A 16,247-nucleotide genomic window follows, 5' to 3' on the forward strand; every position below is an offset into this window, starting at 1 on the left:
AATGATGTGATTTTATTATTTTATTATTTAAAAAACAAGAAACTATTTACAACCTCATCATACACATTCATCATCAGTTAACGAATAGAAAAAGAAAATCAAGGCGCCGCAGCTTAAGCTGCAAATGAAATACAACTGCAAAGTGTTGTCATCTCAGCATTTTATTTGTATACAATTAAGTTAAAAACATATTACGCGAGGCAAAAAAAAAAACATCCTCTTCGTCATAATAAAATATTAAAAGGCAAAACATGGTTCTGATTTCAAAGTGTCACAATCAATACGGCAGCAGGAATCACATTCATTGCAGCAAGGTTTTTTTCTTCATCTTTTCAAAACACAAATAAGGCATTGCAATAATACGGAATCAGTTGGCGCTTTTTTTTTTATGCAGTAGCAGCTTAAATTATTTTCAAACCTTCCATAAAAACAGTCACATACGTCTCACAAATACAGAGATCCAACATTTAGCTGTCAGTACATTCTTTAAAATATAGTAATAATAATAATAATAATAATAATAATATAAAAGACATGTTCAGTAAAATTAGTTACCGTACACCCGTCCTGTCCCAGACAAAAAGGTCTGTCTCCCCAGTCCATTTCATAAGATGACATTCCAGATAACCAGTATTTAAGATGATGAACAGCTTCGAAGCTCACCACTGTGATATTCCGAACACTTACAGAACACAAGGCAGCACTGGGTTTATGTCTTCAGCAAGGGAATGGCATCCAGAACCTGCACTATGACATCTCAAATGAACTGTAAAAGTAAAAAAAAAACAAAACAAACAAAAAAACAACAACAATAATATTTGGTTAGCAGCAACCAAAGGTAAATAAAAAGTTTCATATAACACAAAGAAGAGTCACCTAAAATAGAATTCTGTCTAGCAAAAACAAAACAAAACAAAACAAAAAACACCCATAGATGCTAGTAAACAGCATATTCATCTATTTTATGAACGGGGGCAATGCATGTAAAGTGGTACAACATTGACCTGAAACCTCCTGCTGCCAGGAGTGATGCTCTGTTGGACCTTCCACGCATTTTGAAAGGGTAAAACAACACGTAAATTTCAGAGGGCAGAGCAACGCCTGGCTGCAGGTGCTACTATTGACCGTGCTGGAGGTACCAGTCTCCTTTGTGACATCACAAAGGGCTGATTTCCAGAACTGAGAGCTTCACTAGAAAGCAGAGAGTATGTAAGAAGCCAGAAAGTACAACTTCAGTGACAGGATGGAGACTCTCGGTATATCAGTGAAGTGAGTTTGAGATACTGTGGGACCTATGAATGTGAAAATGAGTGCAAATAATGAAAAAAAGACCAACATATTGTGTTCACACTCACTTGAGTTCCTCTTTGAGTCGTTTCAGTTTATCAAAGAGTCTGTCGTTCTTGACCTGCATGGGGGCGCTTGGCACGAACCAGGCTGCGACGAACTTGCATATGACGACAACATGCTGCAAGCAGACAAAAAGGAGAATTAGCGCAAGAACTGAAACGTGTTCCATTAGCTTTCCCATGATAGAAACCAGGAGCAAAGATATCAGGTGCTTTTAGGTGTCTTAGCAGTTTATTGTGAATGATGCAGCTGCTCACCTCAAATAGGATGACAAAAGCAAACCGCATCGCCGAAATGAGCCAGAACTGGTGGGTCAAACTGTAGTCCTCACTGTTCCTGTAGTCTTTGTAGCTGCGAGGGGAAACCAACAAAGGGTGACACACTTCATAGAAGTTGTCCTTGAGCCACAAACGTGGAGCTGATGACTGTGGCTACCGCTCTGCGTGGCAGGTTGAGAAGGTTTCACAGATCTTACAGAGTTGAACTGGAATAATTCAGAAAAATGTTCATTTTCTCTCCAGCCCATTAACATAATAGCTCAAGACGAGTAAATAAAATTGCAGAGTGATATAGAGTGAAATAGCACAAACCTGCAGGAAGTGACATTCAAGCCATTCGGTGTGATCATCTGTTCTGTGGAGAAGTCGTTGTGGATGTTCTTGTCACCGAGCCGGGCGATGGACAGAGTGTTGTTTATGTAGCCCACCATGCAACTTCAAAGGAATTTTTATTATTTATTTTTTTTAATTGAAGCAATGTGTCACAGACAACATGACACAAAAAATCTCTCTTTTTTTCACACTGTTCATCCTCACTCTATATCTCCAGCTGTGCCGTTAGCACACGGACCGTACTGGTAGCGGTAGACCAGGCGAGGGATGAAATCCGAGGACACGCCGATGACCAGCCCGTTGGCAATGACGGCCAACACCCCGATGGCCTCCAGCACGTCAATCCACACACCTGAGGAGAAGAGTCAGAGTCTTATTCAGAGTCGCAGGGCACAAGAAAACCTCCGTACATCAGTATATTCTTCTGTTGATTTTAACTTCTAACAGCGTTTTTCAGAAATTAACCGAAAAAATGTATGTAGTTAAAACGGGATACTTATCATGGTACCATAAGGTGACAGTGAAAAAACCCAGGTTCAAACAAACCTCCTTCTGGATCAGGACACTCACCAATGTCGTTGGTTTTCTTTGGAACGAGCCGGCGCTCCAAGGTGACCATTTTAATGGCATCCAGTCGGATCTCGATGATGTTGTTGATGAGCGCCAAGAGTGGCGCGAGAGGGAACGCCGCCACGAAGATGGTGGTGAAGCTGAACTGGATCACTGAGGACAGAGCGCAAGGAAAGAGGACATTGATTTTTTTTTTTTTTGGACTGCGTGGGTGTGTCTGTGTTCACATGGAGAAGTTGTGCACTGCTGTGAAGTGTGCATTTGGTTGATGAGTGGTGAAATTATGCCCTGTCATCTTTTCACTGTCAAACTGCTATAAGCTGTTAATGCTAACAGCAGCTAACATAAGTTAGCAGCTTCTTCCTATTTTATTTCTACCGACCAATCTGTGTGTGTGTGTGTGTGTGTGTGTGTGTATATATGTATGTATGTATGTGTGTGTATATATACATATATAATATATGTATATATATATATGTACATATATATATATATATGTACATATATATATATATATATATATATATATATATATACATATATATACATATATGTATACATATATATATATATGTATGTATATATATATATATATATATATATATATATACATATATATATATATATGTATATATGCAAACATAGATATATTTCCTTTTTTTCACAAAAATTACAAAATGTATTTTTACTATTTATTTTTTATGATGACATGACAAATTAAGGGTCCAGTGTGTACAATTATTAAGGAAACCCAGTATCATATGCGAGTATACACTTTTATTAATGTATTAATGGGCAGTATGTTGAGCTTTTACCAATATAAAAATCATAAATCAAGCCAGATTTTATACACATGTATGGAGGCGGAAGTCAAAACCAACTTTTAGTCACATGGCCCAAATTGCCTGGGGGGAGGGGGGGTTGATGACTTACCCATCTCCAGAAACTCGTGGAACAGGCTGAAGGAGTCCACGTCGTTCAACCGGTAGTTGCTGAGCCAGTTGCGGAGCTTGCAGTTGTCGCACAGCTCGGCGCCGTACTTGGCCTCCGACTCGTCCTTCAGGTAGCAGTGGGCGCACTTTCGCTGGAGCTTCTTGGTCCGCCCTCGCTTCAGCCACCTCTTCAGCCAGCTGACGCAAAGCGGTGCAGGCGCAGACAGAAGGAGAGAAGGAAAGCTCCGGCATCACTCGAACGGAAGGCGCACCTGTCGAAAAACCGCGCAGCTTTTCCTTCTCTTACTTACGGGCCCGTGAACTCAAAGACGTTGCTGATGGTTTGCTTGAGCACCATTATGATGGCCATTTGGATGAAGAGGTCGGTGAGGCAGCCGCTAGGATGGCACTGCAAAGGGTGATGGGGAGATATGTTTGAGTCCAAAACGCAATACATTCAAAACACGCAAACATCGTAGTGGAATTGACTGTGTGTGACGCACCTCCTCCAGCCTCCACTTCCCGGCAATACGGACATAGCCTCCAGGATGGCCGTTTATCCTGTCGAGCATTAAAACACAAGGCTGAGCGACAACAACGAGCTGAAAATCTCCCCCCTCGCCGGGTCTTGAATACAGCAGTGCTGTCTACGCAGTCTAGCAATTCCTTTTTAGAAAGGTTGGCCAAATAAGGCCAAACTGACTTGGTTTGAGAATCCTTGTCATTTGTCTTGCACATCAAGCCTAACTGGTGTCAGTCCGCATGTTGCTCCAGTTTCCTACCTGCCGAGGAAGAAGGCGACGTAAAAGAGGGAGGAGAAGTAGGTGAAGAACTGGAAGGTGAACATCTTGACGGTGAAGCTCTTCTCCGTGGCCGCAAAAGATCTCGTTTTCTCTGGTGGAGAGGAGAGATCTCGTCAGCGCTTCATGCAGTTGCCAGCAGGTGGCAGTAACTCACGCACTGAAATACAAACGGGATACATTATAAGGAACCACAGTGTAATCATGAGGAACTGCTGAGGATCCTGACAGAAGACTAGGGAGTGGGAACTGGTTTTGGTGTGTGACCATTAAACCAGATGAACCTTCTGATTATCGTGTGACCTCCAGTCGCCTGTCGCCTTGCGAGCAGTGTAAAGTACTACGTTGCCCTTTAATAAGATAAGTTTCCTCTTTACACCCTAAAGATTTTTTTTCTTTTCAAAGACCCTGAAACTAGAGTCCTCAACATCAGTCCTGGAGGAGAAATAACTTGCTTCATGTGTGACGTTTTTTAAGGAGGCAAAATCTGTTCCAGTTGTTTGCGTTTCATTTGAGAAGCGATTATATCATGTCTAGTTCTCTGTTTTAACATTTTCCACGTCCAAACTGAGGTTCAAAGCAAAAATGAACGTTTCCTGTTTGTTCCTGAGCCAGCAGAACCTCTTTAAAACTAATATATACTAACTTCAGACCTTTTGTTTCTTCACATCTTCTGCTTGCACAACTTTCACAGATTTTGTTCCCTATTCAAAAGAATATTATTCAGTGTCTGTCTATTCTTGTTCAGGCAGTTCCCTTCAGGAACCTATGCATCCTCTTCTCTCTCTCACTACAACCGTAAGTTCCATTGTTGGTAAGTAAGTGCCCAGTGCAAGCTCTTCTTCTTTGAATTCTTCAATTCAAGAGCACTTTTATTAAACTGAAGAACCCAATCCTGTCTTATCACTCATCTGACCTGCCTCCGACCCTCCGCATGGATCTGCTTGCTTGTTTTAAAATCAATAATAATAATAATAATAATAATAATAATAATAATAATAATGATTTTCCAATTAGCAGTTCAGAAAGGAAATGCGAGTCCATCAATGGGACGTTATCAGGGCGTCAAGATGTTCCCAGCAGATCCGGCACAACGTACCGATCTCGCAGAGCTTCATGGCAACGATCCTGTTGACCTGGAAACACAGCAAGGATAGCGTCAGCGCCACAGAGGATGTTTACTGGCTCCCGATAGCAGACTTGAGCAAAGGTGAGGCCCTGGGGTGGCCTACCCGAGTCATGACAGTGATGATGAGGTAGTGGGCCACGGCCCCCAGCATCATCGCGCCGGTGTTGGAGTGGTTGCTCAGAAACTCCCATGATCCGTTAGCGAGGAGCACGGCTGCAATCACCCTGAAAATCACCAGGGCGTGAGTCAGGCCGATGATCACCAGTATCTGCCAGGGGGGAAAACCACAGCGACGCATTTTATTTTTGACAATTACAAAAAGGAAATGGAAATTCACGGAAAGCTCTTCGGGCTCTTTGAATCTCATATTTAAAAAACGTGTGATGAAAATAGCACCCACCATGACCGTGACACAGATGAGAACCAGGGTGCTGCGCAGGTAGGAGTGCTTGTATGTCTTCGGCTGGCAGTTGGCATCGTTCACAATCTCCAGGATCAGTTCCTCCTACAGGTGCACGTGGTGATAAAAAAAAAAAGACAGACGCACCGGTGGAGTCGGCCAGTGATCAGTGAACCGGTATCACCAGAGAGCCAATGGAGCACAGGGGAGATTTAGAATAAGAGGAGGTGGCGAGGGTGTGTTTACCTCCTCCTCGCACCAGTCCGACACTTTCCACTCGCACACGTAAGAAGCCCTGTGCCTCTTCCAGAACTCCAGGAACAGCGTGGCTGTGAAGACGTGAAGTTGTTTCAAATCAATTTTGTAGATTAAAATAATTTTTTATAGCTTTCTAAATACTGGCACACAAATGAGTCTTACAGTAACAAATAAAAGGGCATGTGCGCGATGTTAGAGGATGACATCCTGCCGAACAGGTTGACTGGATGAAGGGTTTTCGGTGAATACCCTACGCGTTCACCACATCTCACACCACTAGACATTTTTTTTTTAAGGGGATAACTAAAACACAAAGTCAACGCTACGAGACCTGCACAACAGTTGCTAAATTGAGAGCAGCCACTGAAGGTGAATGCACGCAAATGCCAAGGGGAATGTTTCACAATGTGTGTTATTTAACGTGTGTATACATGTTTTTGGGACACCCTATAGTGTGGTTTCGGTGAAGTTTATTGCATGAAAACACAAAGAGAAGATTATCTTAAGAGCTCTTTGCAGCGCTAAAACTAGAGTGAAGATCACTTCTTCAGTGAGCATTACACACTCTGCTTCAGACGCAATAATCAACTGATTTTCTTTCCCCTTTTCGGATTTCAAGTAATCAGCTGACTTGTCTCACACATAATCTCCCACATTGTTGACCTGCTGCTTGTGAAGCCTCGTCACGGTCATTCTCTTCCTCTGGCTAAACCCTCCTTCACACACTTCCTCGTAATTAGTTATGCAATACTCGTATTGTTCTGCCAAGACTGCAGAAGTGACTCCTAAAGATCGCACTCTCTCAACATCTCTTCTTGGAAAACGAGAAGAGATGACAGAAGAGAAGAAAGAAACCCCCAAGGCTACCGACAACAGAATGTTACATCTGGGTTTATCTGGGTGCTGTTTACAGCACCCAGATAAACGCTGGGTTTAGCTCCCTGCTGAAACTGTTGCCTTGTGACACCATTCACATTTTGTTTAGAAATGAACAAAAAAAGGCAGAGGGCCGATTTGTGACATCACAAAGGGCTGATTTATCCAGGGCAGACTCTCAGGACACGCCATCTATATAAAGTGGAATGAGTGAAAAAAAAAACAGCAAATAAATGTTTTTTGTATTTAAAAAAAAAAAAAAAAAAAAAAAAAAAGGTTATTGATATTATATCAACACTGTTTGTCCCTTTATTTGTTAAATGTTCCCAGCGGGATTCATGATCACATCTTAAAAGTTACACCTTTAATGTTCTCATGTGGACGAGCGGCTGACCACCCCCATAGCCAGATGGCCGGGGCTGATTAAGACGAGGGTAATAAGGACAAGTAGGTTTTTCTCTCCGTGATGTGGCATCTCCTTGGCAGTGCACGTCTCAGGAAAAACATCAAGCAGGCACTCGAATACAAAAACAAAAATATATCCCAGGCAGAAGAGATTTCGCTTGTGCGAGGTGCCAGTTGAGCAGCCAAAAAACATTTGGACGAGAGGACAACAGTGCTGGAGGAGAGCCGTGCAGCCAGATTTATTTATTTTATTTATTTATTTCAATTTGTGTTTGTAAAAATCCTGCCTGTCAAATTGGCTTCAAAAGCTTTGGATGCAAATCTGCAGAGAATGTGGTGGGAACAGCGGCAGTCACAGACACACAAAACTCACCCCATACTGCCATAACCATCGCAAACACCACTGTGCCGTCATTATCAAACAGCAGGCTCACCTTTGGGTGGAGAAAACACACACAGCGGTAAACACAAACACAGCCCCGTGGCTAACGAGTTGCTCACATTTAAAATGTTGGAATCTCACCCATCCAATAAAAAAGCTTTTCCAATCAGCCTTGAAATTGCAGTGGATAGATCCCACGACAACTGAGCTTATGAATATTGACAACGCCAGAAGAAAAGAAAAAAATCTTTTTGCAGCTCGCTAACACACCGACAGCAGCAGTTTGAACAGGATGGAATTTCACATTAAGAGAAAAAAGAAGAATTTTCTTTGTGGGAAACATGGATTCTCTCGACTGCTAACAGGCTTCAGGTTCAAGAGTTGAGTGACACACCCTGGTGCACCATTTCTTCTTATGCTTGGTGTTTGTTGCAGTGAGAAAAACAAAGAAAATAAAATGGTGACAAATCCGATTGGGCCACTTGAATGTGATGGACAGAAGGTTCGACCAATCACCTTCCACGTTTGGCATCACATTTTTTTGAAATTCTTCCTATGGGCTCTTTTTCCAACTGGAGTGTAAGGTGTAAAAAAAAACAAAAACGGAACAACATAAAGCAAACATTGGGCTGCCGACACGCTGGTGTACCTTGGTGTACGTGCAGGTGTCGGAGAGCTGCCACACTTTGCACTTCCGGTCGCAGAGCGGACACATGGTGATGTTGGCTTCACAGACCTCCTTTCTACAGCAAGAAAAAAACCCTGCGTTTATGACAGCTTCTGAGTGTGTGTGTGTGTGTGTGTGTGTGTCGGTGAACCTACATGAGAGGCGAGCTGTTAAAGAAGGCGAGGCCATAAAGGAAGACTATGACCCCGATGATGGCGGGCGGGATGAGCAGGAACGTGTACCAGCCCAGCCACAGGTAGTACAAGGCCACCTTCTCCCCAAAATAGTTCCTGGAATGCCAGCACGCAGGTGCACGCAAAAAAAGGAAGAGGGCGAAATTCATCACTTTTTGCTGCTGTGTTCGCACTTCAGGGAAATAATAGATAAAGACAACTTTTTTTTTTTTTCATTTCCAGGTTGACAAAGGCTTTCTGGATACGGGCCGCTGTGTATTGTAATCTAAAGGACTACTTCTACTACATGGGCGGTGTTACATTTAGCCCTCTGTTTACAACCTCCAGCCAAAATGCTGGGGTTTGGCTTCCTTATACAACGGATTCTTTAGGAAAAACCCCGGCTAGGTGTATTTTTACTATGGCTGAGGCATCGCTGCCCTTTGTGACATCACAAATGCAGCACTATCACACTGTTTTCTGGACAGCTGCACAGCTTTTGGGGACAGCAAATGGTTTCAGGCTGCTATATAGCTCTAAATATAAACAACTGGTCCCTTATGGTGCAGCACCATTATTTTTACTGCATCGCTGGGATTTTCAGTAGTATTGGCATAACAGTCAACACAGATTCTCTGCCAGCTGATGCTGTGATGAAAAGCGTCATTCCTCACAATGGACGCGACGCTTACGCGTACATACGTGCTTGCATTGTACACACGTGTTTGCATTGTGAATGCAAAGGGAAACACTCTCTAAAAGTCGAATTGCCATGAAACCAGCACTTGGAACAATGGCCCCGACAGCCGGCGTGGCCTGACTGCTGTTGCCGGGTTAATACTAGAAAGCTACTTCACAGCGAAATGACTTGGAGCACAATCGCGGCGGGATAATTGCGTAGTGTAAAGAGCGGAGTGATAAAAGGGCTGCGGCGCAGCAGTGTCAACCTGACAGCCGTTATGGGTTGCCCTTGGAGACAGGCCGTCCATCGTGCCCAGCTCTCCTTCAGCTCTTTCTGTTTCTTTTTCTGAAAGCAGAAGCGCGACATGAAAAAAGCAAACATTCGTCAAAACATGCATGACTGAGTCTGAGCCAATCAGGCTACAAGGTTTACATTCTGCCGAAAATATCAAATATGAAAAAAATAGGGCCGAAAAAGAAAAGAAGAAAAGAAGAAAAAAAGAAAAAAGAAAAAAAATGAAAAAAGAAAAAATATCAAATGTGAAATATTGCTGGTGAAAGCAAGTAGAAATAAATGTGCTTTAATGAAAATATGTGTACTTAATTCGTCTGCTACTTTTAGTGGCTTATTGTGTGTTCTTTTTGGTTGTTGTTTTTGCTTTTATTTATTCTTTTTCCGGGTACAAACACAGATTTCAAATGCTGATGACGTGTCGGACATTAAAGCGGCCTCACTTGAACATTATTTCACTGCTGCCTGGTCATAATGTGAAATTAAAAAAAGAAGAAGAAAATATTCACTTTGCAATTTATACATTTGTGGAGTTTGGGGGCAATAATCTCGCTGCTTTCAGAAACAGAACATGCATGGAGTCCACTGTGTGTGCACTGCGCACGCAGTGTTGGCGTATGTTCACACACATGCCCACTTACTCCCGGTGCTGAATGACTCACTGCATTAATATGACTCACGTTTGGGTCCCAGTAGCGAGAAGAGAAAACAGAAAACAAAAAAACAATCAAAACTCCTCTGACAGCGACCTATTGTGTTGCCGTGAGGCCGACGCCAAGTTTCACTGAGCATTTTGGTAGCCCTCAATAAAGGCAGAACACAGGAGATAGAAGAGATCCGCAGGCCTGATAATAGTATCAGCTATCTGAGGCATGAGGATGTGGGAACCCTGCTTTCACACTTTATTCAGGCGTCTGTTTAAAAAAACAACAACACAGCACAACACAACAGCGCCTTAACAGAACAGCGCCTTTACAGTCCAGGTTCAGAAAGGCGTTCACCTCGTGCAAGCAGAACTTTGACTCAAAGACGTTTATCTTCAACAGGTCCCGCAAATTCTCTGCAGAGAAGAAGGTGAAGAAGAGGAAGATTACAGATCTGGATGGAGTGTCTGGATTGAAGAGAAGAGTGCAAAGGGCTTCACCTCCAGTGTGAATATAAGTGTGAGTCAGGATGAAGTGGACGATCCTTATCCTGAATGTAGGACAAACACAATTAAGGCATTTTCAGGACAATCAGTCTGCATTTATAGAGGGAAAACATATCAAAAACAACTTAAACTTCATGACTAGAATGTCCTTAATTATTGGTAGAGGTGCAGATGAACCAGATTTATAGCACACTAACAGCAAAGTAATTGCCCAGTAATTCTATCAATTAAATTTTGCTTTAAATCTGCCACCTGAAGGCACCATTTCAAACTCGGTGTTAACAAGGCAGACTGATATCAGTAGCAACCTGCTGGGAATAAAAGGTTTCAGTGTTGGATTGATGCATCTGAAGCTCTCATCCCTGGATAAAAACGAGGCCTAACATGTGTCGGTAAGTAACAACAGATTCCTTCAGTAACTCTGGAAGTCCTCCAAGAGCATCCTCCGAATAAATCACAATCCTTGCCTAGAGCGCTCTGAGCAACTAGTTGATCAAGGAGAGCAAGAACAGCTTCTTCTGACACGTGCACCCGCAACTATTTCTCGTCTACGTCACCAACACCTTTATTCTCATGTCACGCTAAGTGAAAAGCACGCAAATATTGAATTGGCAGACGTGATCGGAAGGAGCTATTTTCGGCTCTCGTGAGGCTCTGCCGGGAGAGTGTTTCACCGTCTTTCACCCTCACAGGCGAAGTGACAGAGCGGCCGTGAAAATAGATACCTGTATTCTAATCATGTGTGGGGTTTTATGTCGGAGTGCAGGGCGAGCGGCAGCATCCTCAGTGTCTCACCTGGTGCTGAGTGGCACCGTGTTCTGATGCGAGCTCCAGTTACAGGCGTCGGACACTTTGAGCAGATACTTGTATCTCTCGAAGGTTTCTTTGGGCGCCTGGATCCCGTAGAAGACCAGGTCATCGTCGATGATTTTCTGACGGTGAGGAGACAAGGATGAGGGATGAACAATCGGGACCTTTAGAAAAAAACACAAAAGTCATCGCCGAACCTTTGTTCGCACCTACCGTGACTTTAATATTCTTCTTTTTCAGCTCCTCAATGTATTCAATTTGCTTCTTGAAGGCCTCTCGCTCCTGGTTTTCAATCGTTTTGGCAACCAGGACGTAGTCGTACAAGTAGGAAGTGTACTGTGAGAGAAACGCAGCGCAACTGAACGGATGGATCCATTTTAATCTGTGCCGCGAGCTGGATGCCTGCACGCGTGTGTGAACGGCACATTGAGAAAGTGGCAAGGAAAAGAGATTCTCACCACTGGAGGAGGCCCCGTCGACTCGTTGCCGTTCTCCTTCACCACCCCGATCAACTCCAGCAGCTCAATGCTGGGCTGTGGGACCAAATGACGGCGGTTAGAGTCAAAGTCATCGACTGAAATCGCGGCAAGCTAACGGAGCAAACAATTTGGCATCGTCGGTCCACAGAAACGGCGTCATCTGCGCAGGAATCCTGTCCAACTATGACTCGGGGGTGTGTCAGCAAATGCCAACGTGCCGGGAGGAATGTGTGGCGATCCTGACTCACGGCGGAGGGCAGCGGGTTGAAGAAACTTAATCCGAGCCGACCTCACTGAGGCAGATACCCATCAACCCTGTTTCACGCCGTCCACGCATAGTTTACACTGTAAGGTGCAGCGCTGCTAAATATAAAACGTTGTGACGGCGCTGGAGGAAGTCAACGGGCTGTCGGACGGTGACACAACGTTTGACGTTTTCCTTTGGACAAAAACGCCACCGAGGGAAAAACAACATGAGGACGAGTGAAACTGGAGTGTTGACGTTCAGCCTTGACTCCAGAGGCTTAACAGAAAGTGTGAAAGTCCCTATAGTTTTCTTTCAGGTCTCCATCTAAAAATAAACCCCAAATACCACCATATTTAGCCCTCTGTTTGCAGCATCCTGAGGAAACGCTACTTTCTGCCAAAACTTTGTTGGACTGTCCACAAGAGACAAGAACAAGGTGGTTTTCCAAGGGTGGAGTGGCACCAAGCTGCACTAAGTGGTTTCTGTGCCCTTTGTGATGTCACAAAGGGGGTGGTTTCCAGGATGTGTCCCAGCCCCGCACTTCATGAAAGGCAGAGGAAAGAAAATTGCTGAAGGATGGGCTTTTCTCATTTCTGGGGAATTGAGCGGGGGTGGTGGTGGTGGTGGTGGTGGTGGTTGTGGGGTGGGGGTGGGGGGGACAATCTTTCAGGATCCATTTTATATCTTCAAATCATATCCATTCAAAAAAAATCAAAAGCTCCTTCTGCTTGGTTTAATTTCCATTTTAGGAGGCCAAGAGTCATTTGGGCAGACTAAAAATATCAGTTCCATTTTGCCTGTATCCTCTCCCTTGCGTGGGGTTAGGGTTAGATGAGGTGAGCCAATGAAAACGTTCCATGTCTATGACCTTGAGATATTTGGCCTTTGGTATATATTTTTTAACCGCATCAATATCCCCACACTGACACTTTTTCTCCTGCATTTGGCTACAACTAAACAGCAGGCGCAGTAGCATTCATCATTTATGATACTGTTACCACCAGCAGGCTCATCGGCAGGGTTGCATTGCAGTTAACGGCCAAATGCCCTCTTGGTATAAGACTGGCTCCACCTCCCCAACAGCGGTGCAGGTCTTGGATCACCCGTTTCCTTCTCTATTGTACTCTCTTCGAAATCAAGAACAGTTCCGGCAGTGATCTTGGATTCAGCCCAACCTGTAACCTTGTTTCACACGACCATCATATTCTTCTTCTTCTTCTTCTTCTTCTTCTTCTGTCTCCACACATTCATTTGCTTTTGTTCGGAGTCGTTGACAATAACACGCCTTTACTTCGAATAAGAGTGCACTTGTCTTGGCAATATGTTGATGGGGAGGGATTTTTTTTTTTTTTTTTTCCCTCAAACAAGGAAACATCTGTGTGATAACTGTGTGTTTGTCTTTATCTCCACCATCACCGCATCACTATCTAAACTTGTACCTGTCTACTTTGACAAACAAGTCAATCTTCAACTTCTGACCTCAAAGTGGCGGGTATGAGACGCCTCCATTGATTGCTTTTGAATTCAAACAGACTTTGAACGCTCCTTGCTATCAGAGTCTATAGGGGGTTATTCTAATCCGACACAACTGCCTGGACTGTCAGTGATTACAGGGGGAACAGGGCCTATAGAGCTACAATAACACCACAGCATGACCCTGATACACACACACACACACACACACACACACACACACACACACACACACACATTGAAAGCAGGCGACAGCATAAATAGTCTTCGCCTACCTGCCTCCTGTGGCCGCCGGGCATGATGAATGCAGATGCGATCTCCCGGATTAAAGCCGTCCGCGGTCACCACTCATGTCAGACGCCTCAGCTACAGGAAAAAAATGAACCATTCGGGCTCCTCGGCTGTGGCAACTTCCGCACTTCCTCCAAGGGGACAGTGGCGCGCGTGCTGTTGCGTTACAGGCTGAGGAATGTGACAAGCGACTCTACCTGTTGCCGCCGCCGCCGCCGCCGCGGCATGTCCCCGGCTGGACTCAGTTGCGCACCTTGGCTCTTATTTCAGTCACCCGACGGAGTTCACCCGACAGAACAGAGCAGACGGCTGCGTGTCACGCGGGCGCAGACACACGCACAGCTCTCGCGTACACACACAAAATATTCACACATATAGACACACAAGCACGCATGAGCTGGCTGGCTCCCTCGATGGGGCTTGGCAGGTGCAATCACGGACGCCTCCTCCTTTTCCTCCACCTCCTCCCCCTCCTCCTTCTCGGGGGGTGTGCAGTAGCACACATGCGCCACTAGGTGGCAGCATACACAACGGCCTTTGCAAGCCAACTTTAAGGCAGTGACTCACGCGGTGACCGAATCCTCCCACACGCTGTTCATCACTGTGGCATTTAGTTAAAGGTAACGCAAACACGTCAGTAGTCAGAGGCATGGAATTTTATTATAAAACTGAGCGGCCGATGTGGATATTTACTCAGAAAGGCCCTTTTAGTGCAGTATCACTGCACTGCAACTCTACACGCGATTTTATGTGAAAAAGTATAGACCCTACTGTACTGATACCTTTTATGTACAATTTAGTTCCAGCTTACGGTAAGAATGCACATCACAAACATGTTAATATTAATGATCTCTTTTCTTTATTGTATCAGCTGTGATATTGTATTTTCGTTCCTTTTCTTTAAAAAATAAATAAATACAGAGCAGGGGTGTCAAACTCAAATACACAGTGGGCCAAAATTTAAAATTTGGGACTAAGTCCCGGGCCAACGTTGATATTTATTGAAAACATCTTCCTCCAGATATAACTTTGAGCCTTTATATACAACAACAACAATAATAATATTAATAATATTAATAATAATAATATTTCATATGGACCCAAACAAGTTTTGCTTCAAGATTGAATATGGAACAAGCAAAGCTTGATACCATACAATAAATAACTCACTATTGCGCGCATGCAAAATTGAATTTCAATTTTGAAAAAATTCATAATTTTTTTCCCGGCCTAATAATAACATTTAAAATAAAATAACAACAATAAACCAATTAAGTCATAATAATATCCTTCGATGAATGCCCTGTCCTGATTGACGTGCCAGCTGTATATTGCCTGCGGGCCAGAGTTTGACACCTATAGGCCACACTATCTGGGCTCCTGTTGATACGTTGTTGGACAACACAGCACCCTTATTACAAGCGTCACACACGGCTTAAGTCACACATGAGAGTACAGATCTAATGACAAACAACCATGACCTCCTATTACACATTGGTTGTTCAGTCAAACAAATTATTTTAAGATAGTCCCTAAGTTGGTGTTAATATGGGCTTAACACCTCCTGCCAAGTATTGAGTAAGTCAGTCTGTTAGGATACTAGATGTAAGTTGCAAAAAGTGACAACATTTTTTGTAGACACTTTAAAACTGCTGCTTTAACAGTCTGAAAGTTAGAAAAGTAAGGCTAAATCCTAATCCTCACCTAAACATTAAGATAAAAAATTAACAGTAAGCACGACTTAAGTTACCTTTTTACAATGTGTACAGTGATATCTTACCATGTGGTTATAGAACATATTTAGGTATTTAGAAAACCTGCTTCAAATTATGTTGCCAGAGACAGAAACTCACCTCTCTCTCTCTATATATATATATATATATTAAAAAAAAAGAAAGACAGGGCGGACCTATATTTGATCTTTGCGAACCCTGTTTTTACGTGCCTTTCCACAGACCTGTGGCTCTATTCTCGTACTCGTTTCACTTTGACTGTCCAGAAAGAAAAACTAACATGTCAGTGGGAGGCCCCATGTGCCTTGTTATTAGCCAAACACCAATGTGCTCTTCCCCTTACGTTACCCCTGGAAGACTTGGCAACAGTGCACACCCAACAGAACCCAGGAATCACTGCGACTCAATGAAAAGTGGTCCTCCTTCTCTAATAAGCAGCTGTGTTTCTACACACAGCCACACCCAGCAGCAGCGGGTCACGTAATTACAGCTGCTCAGATCTCTGGAAGCCACTTGAATGTGGCAGAGGAGTCCAGTA

General features: G+C 43.6%; 1 protein-coding gene across 1 annotated transcript; it reads right to left on the minus strand.

Annotated features, from left to right (window-relative positions):
- Positions 1 to 143: 143 nt before the first annotated feature.
- LOC142888830 (anoctamin-9) lies at positions 144 to 14,395 on the minus strand. The gene is made up of 24 exons (XM_076027269.1): positions 13,961 to 14,395; positions 11,945 to 12,019; positions 11,700 to 11,822; positions 11,472 to 11,608; positions 10,671 to 10,720; positions 10,528 to 10,586; positions 9,501 to 9,580; positions 8,536 to 8,670; positions 8,363 to 8,456; positions 7,705 to 7,765; positions 6,039 to 6,121; positions 5,793 to 5,897; positions 5,496 to 5,660; positions 5,363 to 5,399; positions 4,246 to 4,357; positions 3,967 to 4,024; positions 3,775 to 3,872; positions 3,465 to 3,661; positions 2,532 to 2,684; positions 2,166 to 2,313; positions 1,941 to 2,063; positions 1,608 to 1,701; positions 1,356 to 1,468; positions 144 to 766 (listed from the first exon to the last, which is right to left on the minus strand). The coding sequence occupies exons 1-24, from the start codon at positions 13,982 to 13,984 to the stop codon at positions 748 to 750; spliced, it is 2,343 nt and encodes a 780-aa protein (XP_075883384.1). The 5' UTR covers positions 13,985 to 14,395; the 3' UTR covers positions 144 to 747.
- Positions 14,396 to 16,247: the final 1,852 nt, after the last annotated feature.

This window comes from Nelusetta ayraudi, unplaced genomic scaffold (assembly GCF_046127955.1).
Source record: "Nelusetta ayraudi isolate G7.1 ecotype Tasmania unplaced genomic scaffold, CSIRO-AGI_Nayr_v1 ptg000020l, whole genome shotgun sequence".
Lineage (NCBI taxonomy): Eukaryota > Metazoa > Chordata > Actinopteri > Tetraodontiformes > Monacanthidae > Nelusetta > Nelusetta ayraudi.

Excerpts from the sequence above, each read along its gene's own strand:
- LOC142888830 (XM_076027269.1), bottom strand. The coding sequence starts at position 13,984 with ATGCCCGGCGGCCACAGGAGGCAG. Across the intron at positions 9,581-10,527 it reads CAAAGTTCTGCTTGCACGAG|AAAAAGAAACAGAAAGAGCT; the intron begins GTGAACGCCTTT and ends TTCTGCTTTCAG. Across the intron at positions 7,766-8,362 it reads ACACCTGCACGTACACCAAG|GTGAGCCTGCTGTTTGATAA; the intron begins GTACACCAGCGT and ends CTCCACCCAAAG.